The sequence below is a fragment of the Anastrepha obliqua genome, chromosome 3, assembly GCF_027943255.1.
Source record: "Anastrepha obliqua isolate idAnaObli1 chromosome 3, idAnaObli1_1.0, whole genome shotgun sequence".
Taxonomy (NCBI): Eukaryota; Metazoa; Arthropoda; class Insecta; order Diptera; family Tephritidae; genus Anastrepha; species Anastrepha obliqua.
This window is the reverse complement of record NC_072894.1, coordinates 78,988,293-79,001,519: the sequence shown is the minus strand read 5'-3', so window position 1 is coordinate 79,001,519 and position 13,227 is coordinate 78,988,293. Positions and strand designations below refer to the sequence as shown.

The window sequence follows — 13,227 nt, the reverse complement described above, 5'->3', positions numbered from 1 at the left end:
CAACTGAGACATGTGAGCGGATATCATCTGAGGGGGCAGTTAGCTCTATCAATAAGGTAATTCAGTGGGCCACAACTGAACAAGTAAGCCCCGCAAAGGTTAACACTCTTCAACATTGCTGCAGGCAAGAAAAGACAAACACACATTACAACTTTCTTTTCGGCCTAACTTTTCTGTTAAAGCTGACTTTTTTTGTGTAACTGACACAAAGACTGCCAAATATTTGATGAAAAATATTGAAACGAATTAATTATTTTAAACATATTCATGTTCATATCCATATGTAAATAAATAAATAAATTTAATTGAAAAAAATCGATATCGATGACTGTTTTTTTAACATAGCACACTCAATTGATAAATCGAACAGCGCCTGTTTTAATTAGTTCGAGTTATCGCGAGTGCACTGTATTTTAAAACCGCATATACTCGTATGTATCATGGGAAATGAAAAAAAAAATGGAAACTGCCTTAGTTTACAGAAGAAAAAAATTATTTTTCAACACGACTATTTACGTGTTCACTCAAGTGTTTTGGCGATGACTAAATGCGTTAAAGTGCGAGTTGTTGAATATCCTCCGTATTTACTATATTTGGCTCCCGGCGTCTATCAACTCTTTATAAACTTGAAACAAACGCTATGGGGAACCATTTCATTTAATAATTCACTTCTTTCTTTTTTTTTGCATTCAAAACTTTTCAACCAGCCTATAGTAGATACCATATATTTATTTTTTTGCTCCTACTCTTTTGCGGCCCTTTGCGCATTTATCAGCTAATCATAGTTGCTACATCGTTCTGTCTGCAAATTCTGCGCCCATCACGAGTATTTCAATTGACATCTGCGCGTCATTTAGAAAAGCTTCTTATAAAAAATATCTGAGCCTTGTTAAATTAAAACAGAGAATGGTCTAGACTATTTATTTCTGCAGCCCGTGACAAACGATAGCAAAACAAAATTTGTGAATTATCGTAATTTTTTTTTAATGAAAATATGAACATCTTCAGAAAAAACTTAGTGCATTTGTTATATGGAGAAAATGTGCAATACCGTCAAAGGAAAAAATTCTAAAAAACCAACGAGATTTTCCAACTTCAAACTTGCACTTTATTGTATATTACTAAAATTTAACAAGCAATAAGCTACTACTTTTTTTCGGAAATTCTAATTAAAACCGTGGAATTGAGATGACAAGTTTGTGAATTAATTTATTTTCAAAAAGTGCCGAAAAAACAAACCCGATTCCGGAAACTACAAATGGTACGAGTACCTATTGCTACTACGAGTAGTGACTTTTATTAAACGAAGTTAGCGCTCCTATAGGCGACGTACGCATGCACCAAATAGGCAATGAGTAGCAACTGTTTAACATTAAGTCTTTTCTTTCTAAAGGCCAAGTACTGACTTCACAGTCGTGACACACACAGTTCGGCAACAACATTAATTTTATTGACATTGCCTATCAACGAGAAGAAACGCCAGATTGAAAATTGAAGAAATGTAAGCAAATAAATTTATAAGCATCGCCCAGAAGCAATAATATAAATAATTGTATTCTTTTCAATTTTTATTATATATATATTATTTATATTTATTTATTTGGAGGGACCTTCAGTTTTAAGCCGACTTCAAACGTCAGATATTTTTTGACGTGATAACGTCTTATAATTCGATTTAGCCGGCTGCACGCACGAAAAAATGTGTCGTTACCTTGCTCATTTATCGTTACCTTGATCATTTGTCGTTACCTTGAATGAACTGCAAGCGAAAGCGCGGAACGAACGACAAAGCAAACGAACGGCAACGTTCGACATCTTGCTCTCTCCTACTTAAGTGAGCGTATATATGTATGTATATGCGCATATGTACATATATAAATTCACGTACTTGTATTTGCATATGCCTTCTTATTGATTATTATTAATTTGATTTACTTGAAGAATTTAAAATAAAACCAAGTTTGTTAATAATACCTGTTGTTTTAATGTTATTATTAATTTTTTTATTATTATATATATGAAGGAAAAAATGTATGGTAATATTTACCATATACCTTATAAGATATGTTGTATACTAATATATGTATATAAACATGCATATACATATATAACACAATTTCGCGCAATTTTCAAAAAGAACAAATCTATATGTAAAGATGCATACAAGTCATATGGACATATCAAATATACGAATCTATTCCGTACGCAAAGAAATGTAAGCTAATGTGCTTGAACTCCAAGCGAGAGCGCGGAACGAACGACAAAGAGCACAATCGGCTCCGCGTTCGGCAACGTTCGACATCTGGCTCAGTCCTACTTGAGTGAGCATATATATGTATGTATATGCGCATATGTATAGCGTTTTTCAATAGGTGCGCTTCAACTTTTTTCCGATAAGGAGGGCGAACGACGTAATATTTTTTATTTTTCGCTGTCATTAGTAAACTTCATTAGTATACATTTCATCATGGAACGCTACACACTTGAGCAACGATTCCAAATCGTGCAAATTTTTCATGAAAATTTATAAATTTTCCAAAAAATCATCTTCAGTGATGAAGCTCACTTTTAGCTCAATGGCTTTGTCAACAAGCAAAATATGCATTACTGGGCAGAAAGCAATCAAAACGTGATTCATGAGGCACCGTTGCATCCCGAAAAAATCACTGTTTGGTGCGGTTTACATGCCGGCGGCGTAATTGGCCCATATTTTTTCGTTGACGAGAACGATCGCCACTTTACTGTGAATGGAAATCGATACCGCGACATGATAAATGATTATTTTTGGCCGCAATCGAATGGTATGGACTTAGACGACATGTGGTTTCAACAGGACGGAGCCACAAGCCACACAGCACACGCTACAATTGATTTGTTGAAGAGTAAGTTCGATGAGCGCATTATTTCCAGAAATGGACCGGTCGAATGGCCGCCGCGCTCGTGTGATTTGACGCCTCTAGACTATTTTCTTTGGGGTTATGTGAAGTCATTGGTCTACAGTAACAAGCCGACGACGATTTGTTAGCTCAGAGCCAATATTGATCGCGAAATTGCTGGAGTTTCGGCCGATTTATGCAAAAGAGTGGTCGAAAATTGGGTTCAACGATTGGACTTCGTAAAACGTGCACGAATTTCATACTTAAATGTATTATATATGTTCAAACTCGATAATAAAAAAAAATTAGTTAAAAAAGTCAAACCGTTTGTGTTTTATTAAAAAAAAAAGTTGAAGCGCTCTTACTGAAAAACGCTTTATATAAATTCACATACATACTTGTATTTGCATATGCCTTCTTGCTGTGTGCATGGTAATGAACCATTTCTGTGTTGAGAATAGGATGATGATAGAAAAAGTAGGAAATGAAAGGGAGTGTTTCGAGTGTAAAGTGTCTTGAAAAAGAGAAATCGATGAAGGTGCCTCTTAGTGTTGTTGACTTATTAACGTCTGATGCACAATCGAAATTGAAGATATCTTTCATGAATTTGATAAATGTTTCGTCATTTTTCACGTTTGTGTAAATGTAACTTGACCTATTCCATTGCAATTCCATTTACCTCCTCCTCTATATCCATACAAAATATCTATCAAACAAATAAAATTAAAATTTTGTTTTGAAAATTGCAACCATTCCATCAATATTTTCTTATGACGTTGTCACGTTAAACTATCGTCAGTAAACCGACTTTACAGACAACCTCTTTTTTCTTTTTTTTTCGAATTGTTTTGTTCCTTTGGTGCTGTTCAACCCCCTCGTAAACCATGTGTGAATTTTGCGCCCAACATATTCGCCTTGGTTTACGGCAACTCTTACAGAAGTAACTCCAAGTGCTGTAAAAGAGGCTTCATCTCTGCTTTTTTTAACTCCACAATACTATTCATTTGCTGCACAATTTTCTCTGCTGAAGATTGCAGGGCCGCATTAAGGTTATTGCAGCGCATTCCCTATTTATTAGGTGTGCATTTCTGGAAATAGAACACTAAAGTCGTGCATTAAGTTGCTTATGTTATAATTATAGCCGGTGTAATCGACGAAGTTCGTGACTGTTTCTAGACTGTCCATGCTCTAAAATGTTCTATAATATTCAAATGACCACATATATATATTGGCAGACAAAAAATCGAATACGTTTCGCTCTAAATTACCATTTCTTTGGAGTATTCGAACTCAGGCACTTCATGCACAATTTAAATGACATTTGCATTTTAAATTGGTGTGAAAAAATGTTGCGCGAAGCTTTCACAGCGTTAGGTGAGTACTATCATATTTTGCCGTGAGATACATATGAAATTCCACGCATATTTCACGGCAACGCAGTTTGTATGGATTGTGACAGCCATTTCACGTGAAATGCGAACTTAGTACTATGCTTAATACTATACAGCACTTCTCACTTCTGTAAACAAATCAATCAATAGGTGTAAGTCCAATTCAGAAGCAATAACTGGCAATAATGAGTCCCTTATTTCATGTGGCTTTTAAGGTTAATGGAAATCATCTGTAAGCGTGAGTACTGTAAATGGGGGAGAAGCTCTGGTGTTGAGCACTTTTCCATTTCCACAATATTATTTCGCTTTTGATGAAATTACATATGTACACTTAGGGTCGTCTTCTCAATGTCTGATTAAGATCTTAATTAAGACATAATTGGTAGATGGTCACAGAAGCAGTTTCTTAATGTTTGTTAGTTTTTCTTATCATTATACCTCTTTCATTGATTCAAACCCTTTAACTAAAGAAGAAAAACTAACAATAACCAGCAAAATAATATTTTTTAAAATAAATTTTAAAAGCGAATATCTCGAAAATGGTTAAGCTCTCGGCACCATGTCATATCAAGAACGATGGATTACAAGGTTTGGCCATCCGAACCAAAATTGTGAGAGTAACTTTGCCTGTTACGTCACAAAAGATTAGACAGAGAGAGATTTGCATATAAAATTAAAGCAAAATGTGTAAAGTGAGGTTAGTTTAATACAATCCCAGGCGAATTGAATACTGAATGTGGCGTCACAAAACAGTTACGTTATTTTCCGCAATTTTGGCAAGTCTAACATCAGGCTCCATACCAATACAAAACAAACAAAAGGAGGAGACATTACGTGTTTGTGAAAATTCAGTGAATGGCTTGGGAAAATTGTAATTTGTGAGATTTAAACTAAACAAACTAATGAAAATAAAGTGCCGTGTGAAAGCATAAATTAACATAAAGCCTCCAAAAGCATTTTTTAGTTTTTTTCTCTGTGGCAAGAAAGTTTGTGTGCGAGTATAATTTCTTGTATTTTGTAGTTTCTATTGATTTCGCCTACTCGTTCTGCTCAGAAACAAGTGATTCCCCTTCCTTTTGTTTGTTTATTCATCGAGCCTGACGACACGGTGAATTCGGAAGGCGCAACTTTGTATTCTATCACTCACGAATACAATACACCGAATACTGTTCAGACGACAACGAAGTAACATGAGCGGAGATTGTGTTAAATTTTTTCGTACATAACCAACACAATATCAGTTTTTGCCAAACACTGACGTGCACAAATCGCTGCTATATCCCCAGCTCTTCTTCTTCTTTTTAATTGGCGCGAAAACCACTTACGCGATTTTTGCCGAGTTTAACAAAGCGCGCCAGTCGTTTCTTTCTCGTACTAACCGGCACCAGTTGGACACACCAAGTTAAGCCAAGTCCTTCTCCACCTGATCTTTCCAACGCAAAGGAGGCCTTCCTCTTCCTCTGCTACCAGCAGCTGGTACCGCATCGAATACTTTCAAAGCCGGAGCGTTTGTATCTATTCGGACGACATATCTCTAGTTACGTCAGCAAATTAAGTGGTTCCTTTAAAATCATCGAGATTAATGGCTTAATCTTGTCGACGCCTTCTGTATATATTATTTCCACCTTGGTGTGATATATTAATATTATTATAGGTTATACAAGTAGAATATAGAATATAAACAGAATGGCTTACTTCATTTTTGTGTATCACTTAAAGGTTTGGTACAACTAATTGGACGAACTTTTGTACACAGAAAATCAAAAATCAGCTGAACACTGCTCACCCTTACTTTTTGTAGAAGGTAGAAGATGCCACACATTCGCCTGATCACAGTATAAAAGTTTGAGAAAAGAAAACGAAAATACTACCGCGTGATTTCTGGCGTAGGGCGGAATGAATGTTAATGCCACATTGCAAGAAAAAAACACCACGAGACTAACTTTGCGCGTACTGCATCCATTGCTGATGCACTTTGGAAATTTAATGCGAATCTTCTTGATTTTTATTTATCTAGATGAAACTTTGTAAAAATTCTAAATTTGATTGCTTATTATATGTATATTAATTGATAATATTTTATCCGTCCAATTTAGACCAGTAAGGTTCTTTTTACTGTAGATATGCATACATATAAACTGCTGTATAATTTTTTGGTACATTGAAAGGAGTAGGAAGGGGACTTCTGAGGATGAAGCACCCTGCACCTCATTTAATTCTTTAGTTTCGAAAAGGGGGCTTTACATATATACACACATATGCATACAATACAGAGCAGTGCTATTACTTGCTCTATTTCTATAGTAGGCCGTGGTAGTCTATGAAATTATCTTAAAGTTAAAAATATGATGCCTATCTGACTGGTTGGTCTAATTATGCAGGTTCTACTATGTAAGTTATACGACAGTTAGTGCAACGACCCAGTTGCTTCTTTATTTTATACGTATAAATATTCTTATACATGAGCATCTTTACCTAAATATCTGTCTTTAATATGAATAAAATTTTTTTTAATAAGTGATCATCATTACTAAATAAAGAAAATTTCCACTTATAGATGTAATATTATGATGCCGCGATTGACGCTCTAATGGGAGCTGGAAATGGAATCGGATAAATGCGATAAACAACAACATATGCAGTAATAGTATATGCAATAATAATAAAACAAAAACAACAAGATTGAATACGGTGAGGAGAGACAAAACGATAGCAACACACAACAACAATACAACATTAAACCAATCTTTAAACAGAAGCAACAACAGGAACAGCAACAGCGACAAGGAAATGGGCAACAACCAACAACCAACAACAATAAATGTAAACAAATTAAGAAAACAAATACAACAATTGCTACTATGAAAATATTAAAACTGGGAACAGATTCCAATATTTATTGCAGTTTACTGTAATGATCCAAATGAAAGAAAAAGAAACCAAAACTAGAGAAGCATATGAAGAGAATTAAACAAAAAATAATACTTTATATTTGTATGCGAAAATTATGATTCTGAATGAGAGTAGTGAAACATTTTAAAGATAAATCATTAAAATGAAGAGAAATGTAAAGACTAAGCTAAACATACACATACACACATACTTAAAGATAAAACAAAATCAAGAAGCAACGCGCAGAAAGCTAAGAGAGAAGCAAAGTAAAGTAAAATGAGATTTGTATGCAATGAGCATAACTTGAAATAAGAAGCGCCAAATGAAGGAAAAGAAAAGAAGTTGCATAGTAAAAGATAAAAGATAAAGCGTATGAAAAAAATTTGCAGAGTATTAAACAACAGAAAAATGGCTGCCCAGCAATGATCGAATAGGCGCGTGTGCAAATAAATAAAGGGGGGGGGGGGGCGGGGTATAGGCGAAAAGCGTAATTTATGGGAGAGGGAGGCGTAAATGATTGTATTTTTGAGTATTTAATTATGTAATAAAAACGAAACTAAATTAAATGCTGGCCAGCCAACGGCAATCAGAAGCGCCAAACCATGTATGTAATCAATAACTGAATACCCGCAAAGATGCAAGGAATTTTGAATGTATTTAATAGAGTACATTAAAGTATTTACATACATTTTGAATGAGATGAGTAGGAAGAAGAGGTGTGGACAGAAGAATAGAATGGATTAAACCAATTTATTTATTTAATAATAAAAGTAGAAATCTTGGATAAGAAGTAGCAGACGATGAAGAAAATGAAAGAGAATTGTTGCAGAAAAGAATGATGAATGAAGAATGGAGAATGAAGAATATAGGCAAACTTTACTGGAAATTTTACACACAATTGTTGAATTTCTTTGAATTTTTCATTTTATAAATGACATTTAACCGTTATATTTTTATTTGTTACTTTTTGAAGAAATTCAAACGCTAGTTTATAACGAAACTACACATTGAAAAAGAGTATTTAAGTGGCAATGAAATTGATGATAAATGCCGATTTGCATGAAGAAAGGAATAATAATAATAATAATAATAGGACGAAGAAGACATAAAATATAAAAGAAAATCCACACTAATACATTGTACTTTCCGTCTCCAATCGCATACATAAATACGTACATTTACTATGTATGAAAATTTGTTATATACATCCATTTGTGTAAAAGGATTTCTCAAGTTAATGAAAACATTTATTAAATGTTTAAGTTAAAAACATTATTAAACACTGATGATAATAAAGAATTCTTGGTCTAAGGAAGACGAAGCACACGAACAATTGGTTGCGTGTGCGGTGTTGAAATGATAATACAATGCAAACTGGCGTAAAGCGTGAAACCATTGCGGTTAATATTATTAGGCGAACGGCTGTTGTGAGCGTTAATTTTTAGGGAAGCAAAAAAAAACTACGAAAACATTAATGTTAATTCAAATCAAGTAGAGGGGAAATGAGGACTAAATTGCATTTAAAAAAAAAAAAAACAAGAAAAGATAAACAGTTATTTTTAATTTGGAAATGAGAGTTTGTTTTACGACCAAGCTAAGCTAGCAAACAAAGAAAGAGAGGAGGTCCAAACAATAATGAGATGGCAGTAGGCATGCAAGCAGTAGTTGAATACTTGAGTGAATATAAGCAAAAAGGGGGGCGTAAGGACATGATGAAGTTGGAGAAAATGTTAACCGAAGAAATGCTAAAGGACTCAATTTTGTAGTGAAAATTAGGCAATTTTTGCTAAGAAAGAAAAACATAAACAAGGAAAAACGAAATTGTAGAATTTTTTACATACAGTGCAGAAAAACAGAAAGTAGGGCATCGCCGAAAACAAAAAACCAAGAAAAAAAACAAAGAAAACTAAAAAGCTATAATTTGAACGAAAACGTTGAAACGTCAGAAGGAGCAAAGCGGAAAAACGGAGTAAACTGAAATTAGTAGTAGATTAGTAGTAGTAAAAAGGGAATAAGTGCATAGACTAGACTTATGTAAGGTAATTGCTGTAGCATTAGTCTAACCATAAGAAAGAGAGAAGAAGAAAAAATTGTTTCTATTTTTAAACTCCCTTCAGTAACTTTGCTGTAGCTTTAAGTGTATTTTGTTAAGCTTTAGCGTCCTCTTCTTAATTAAGTATTAGTAAGACTCTTTTTTTAGTCTTAGTCAGTAACTAAGTATATTTGAATTGAATTGCATTGAAGGTAAATGGAAAGACAGAAGTTATGGGCACGTAAGAGAAAAATATTAAAATATGTTTGTCATAAATGATAGCATACTTTTAAGACTGCTGCGGTGTTGTTGGAAAACACCTTACAGTTTAATACAGACTTTGGCTCACTAATTCGATTACTTTGAAAAACTTGTTTTTTTTTTGTGGTATTCTGGCGTTATGTATTTGCTTTTAATTGCTTCGATTTTTTCGTAGTATGTGGAACTAGTTTCAACCTACGTAAACCCAAGCTGCACCCTTTGTATACCAAAGCAAAGGCAAGTCGCGCTGAAATGTTCCCTACATTGTTTTCCAATCGCAGTGCTTTTTATGAACCAAAAAATATACGACTTTGAAGACATTGAAAAGAAAAAATGTTTGTTTGCAAAAATAAAACTTAGAAACGTGAAATATTAACAATCATAAAAAATGTAAATTGAGTAGTCGATCTAACAACGCGAAACAGTTTAACTGATTTAGGAATTAATTATATTCACGCATATTAAGCAGAAACTACTGAAGGAGGTAACCAAATCAAATGAGGTAACCAGCAACAGTTATTTTAAGCGGTTTTCGAGTTTAATGAGCCAAAGTCCATTAGGATTTCAAAGTAGCATAAGTGCAGAGGCGTGTAAATTCTTTTTAATTAATTGTAAACTATTAAAATTTATTGACCGTTAGATGGTAAAATGTTTTGTAAATTTTCTTAAATACATAATTACTATTTACTTTATTTACAAAAACGTTTGTTAAACCTTTGCATTATTCGTTCTTGCTTGTATGTGAGGTTAGTTGTACTCTTTACAACAACCAAAGGCATTGGGAAAGTTTTGCAAAGACTTTGTTTTTGTGTTTTTGATTTGCAAATAACCGAAATACACAAGCAAGTGTGAATAAATTAAATGTATTTCAAATTCCTTTAAAAGTGAAAACTCTAAAAAATGCTGTAGAAACACTGTAAAATCCTTACAGATGAGATATACAATTGACTTAATTTGCTTTATAAATATCAAAGCTGCATGGAAGATATTTGAATGCGCATTTTAATTTTTTTTGTTTTTTTTTTTTTTGAAGCCTTTTATATATTCAAATCTGATTGCCAGACTTAGTTAAAATAATTTCGCTGTGAAATTGAAATTTTGTATGAAAAATTAATTTTCTTGTAACTATTCATACTACGATGTGGCCACTTTGTATTTCAACCAATATTTATGTACTACATTCCAATATTTGAAGTTACAAGAATTTAACTTTTTTATTTTTCAATTTCACTTTGAAATTATTTGATGTGAAAATACAAAAGCTAATTAGCAAATGAAAATCACACGACGAAGACGTAAATTTCGTTTTATTTCAAAGGTATTTGATTAATAAAATTTAGTGCAAATTAGTGGTTGAAGCCGTTTACTTAAAAAAATAAAAAAATTATATAACTTATTTCTATAAAAGAAGAACTCTAAATGATTTATAAAGTTCAATTCCATACATTTTTTCTATTCGTAAAGCATTTTAAATCAATGGAAGACTTTCTGGGGCTTGTCGCTGAAAATTCGCGATTTTTTCTCATGATTTTGTGTTTTATGAGCTCAGACTTGTATTCAAATAAATTGAAATGAAATTAACAGAAGGGGAAAAAAGAATATAAAATAAAATAATATTAAATTTAAATAAATTGTAGTAAAATAAATTAAAATAAAATGAAAAAAAAATAATATGAAATAAAATAAAATAAAATAAAATAAAATAAAATAAAATAAAATATATTAAAATAAAATAAAATAAAATAAAATAAAATAAAATAAAATAAAATAAAATAAAATAAAATAAAATAAAATAAAATAAAATAAAATAAAATGAAATGAAATGAAATGAAATGAAATGAAATGAAATGAAATGAAATGAAATGAAATGAAATGAAATGAAAGGAAATGAAATGAAATGAAATAAAATATAAAATAAATTAAATTATTAAAATAAATTTAAATGAAATTAAATTAAAATAAAGTAAAATAAATTAAAATAAAACAAACGAAAACAAATTAAATAAAATAAAATTGAATAAATGAATTCCAAAAATATATAAAAAGATATAATTAAAACAACATAAACTTAAATTAAAAGGAAGTGAAATAAAATAAAATAAATAAATAATAAATTACATAATTAATTAACTAAAATTAAATGAAGTAAAATAAATCAGAAAAGAAAATAAAACGAAACGAAATGCTACAAACTAAAAAAAAAAACAAGATAAAATAGAGTGATATGAAATAAATTAAAATAAAATTAAATTAAATAAAATTAAAATTATATAAAGTAAAATAATATAAAATAAATAAAATTAAAATGATTAGAATGATTAGAATGAAGTGAAATGTACTAAACTGAAAAAGAAAATCAAATAAAATAAAAGTAAAATAAAATAAATTAAAATAAAATAAAATTAATTAATAATTCGGTACTATGCGCCCAAAGCCGGTGCTCTAGCAACTAATAAGAGAATAATATAAATTGAATAAAAATAAAAAAATGTGACGAAAAATTAAATGATATAAACTTAAAAAAGGAGGTAATACAAAATAAATTAAAAAAAAAGTAAAATAATATAAAATAAAATGAAGTGTAATAAAATAAAAATATTTTTTGTGTACTTTTTTTTATTTATTATTTATAGACTTTCGTCGCTATTTCGATCTTAATTTGGTGACTGCGTTCCTGAGGATATGAAATTTCTTTAAACGAGTCTTCGCTTTGTAAAAGCATTGACTCTTGCAAGAATGAGCGATTGCGATATCAATGAGCAAAAATAAAATAAAATACACAAAAAAATATGTTTTTAATAGGAAAATTTACTAATTGTATAATTATATTGATTATGAAACACAAACTCGTAAAAGAATTATCTGAAAAAATCCACAATTTTCGGCGACAATGAAATTACAATTTTTTTTTATTTATTATCATAGTAAACAACTAAATTGTGTTTTTGTTTTTGTTCGAATAGAATGTCTAGTTTGTTTTAAGCGAAGATGATAAAAGTTGATTACCTTATAAAATGTTTTGCTTGCGTTCTAATGCTTGAACAAAAATGAATTGAACTGATATACAAAACCTTTAAGGTGAATTATCATCCGAAATTTGTTCGCGCATACTAACAAAAGATATCAAATCATTGAGCCGAATTGAAATCACTTGCGATTTTCTGGTTTATTCGGTGGGTGAAATCGTGTTTAGAACAAACAAAAGACTAGTTTCACAAGGTATATAAACAGAAACAGAAGAAGATACATTGAAAATTGTATTTAAAAGAAATGTAGTTTTATAAAACAAAATGCAAAAGCAACTTAGTAATAAATGAGTAATGAAAAACAGCAGAAGGAATACAAGCCGAAAATAGAGTATTTGAGAAACAAAAACAACACACGAAAGAATAAACATAGTGAGCAAGTAAACTTAAAATGAAAAAAGAAAAAATGCTTTTAAGCAAGCAGTAAAATCTAAGTAAATTAACAAAAAAGAAGAAAGTAGTTTTATATCAAAGTTGAAACAAAGAAAATAGAAAAAAATTCAAATTTATATTATTAAGGAGGAAGCTAAGAAATTAAGCAGCAACAAAAAAAAACCAACACAACAAGCCCACACAGAAACACACACACACACACACACAATAGAAGTGCTTGTCATTTTAAGTGGAGACAGCGATTGAAATGCGTTAACCGAAATGATGAGTTATAAAATTAAGAAATGTAGCAAACTCTTACGAGATAAATAGTTGAAAAATGCCACAATAATAACAACAACAAAGAAATTGCAAAA

At 31.2% G+C, this 13,227-nt stretch overlaps 1 protein-coding gene across 5 annotated transcripts in view; it reads left to right on the top strand.

Moving 5' to 3' along the window:
- Positions 1-10,144, top strand: part of LOC129242863 (protein alan shepard) — an 87,978-nt gene extending 77,834 nt beyond the window's left edge. For all 5 annotated transcript variants that reach the window (XM_054879751.1, XM_054879752.1, XM_054879754.1 and 2 more), the window contains one exon: positions 6,825-10,144. Coding sequence is in view for 1 of the 5 variants with exons in the window: in XM_054879755.1 (XP_054735730.1) it covers positions 6,825-6,830 (6 nt within the window). In the remaining 4 variants the exon portion in view is untranslated. The remainder of the gene's footprint in view (positions 1-6,824) is intronic.
- The last annotated feature ends 3,083 nt before the right edge of the window (positions 10,145-13,227 follow it).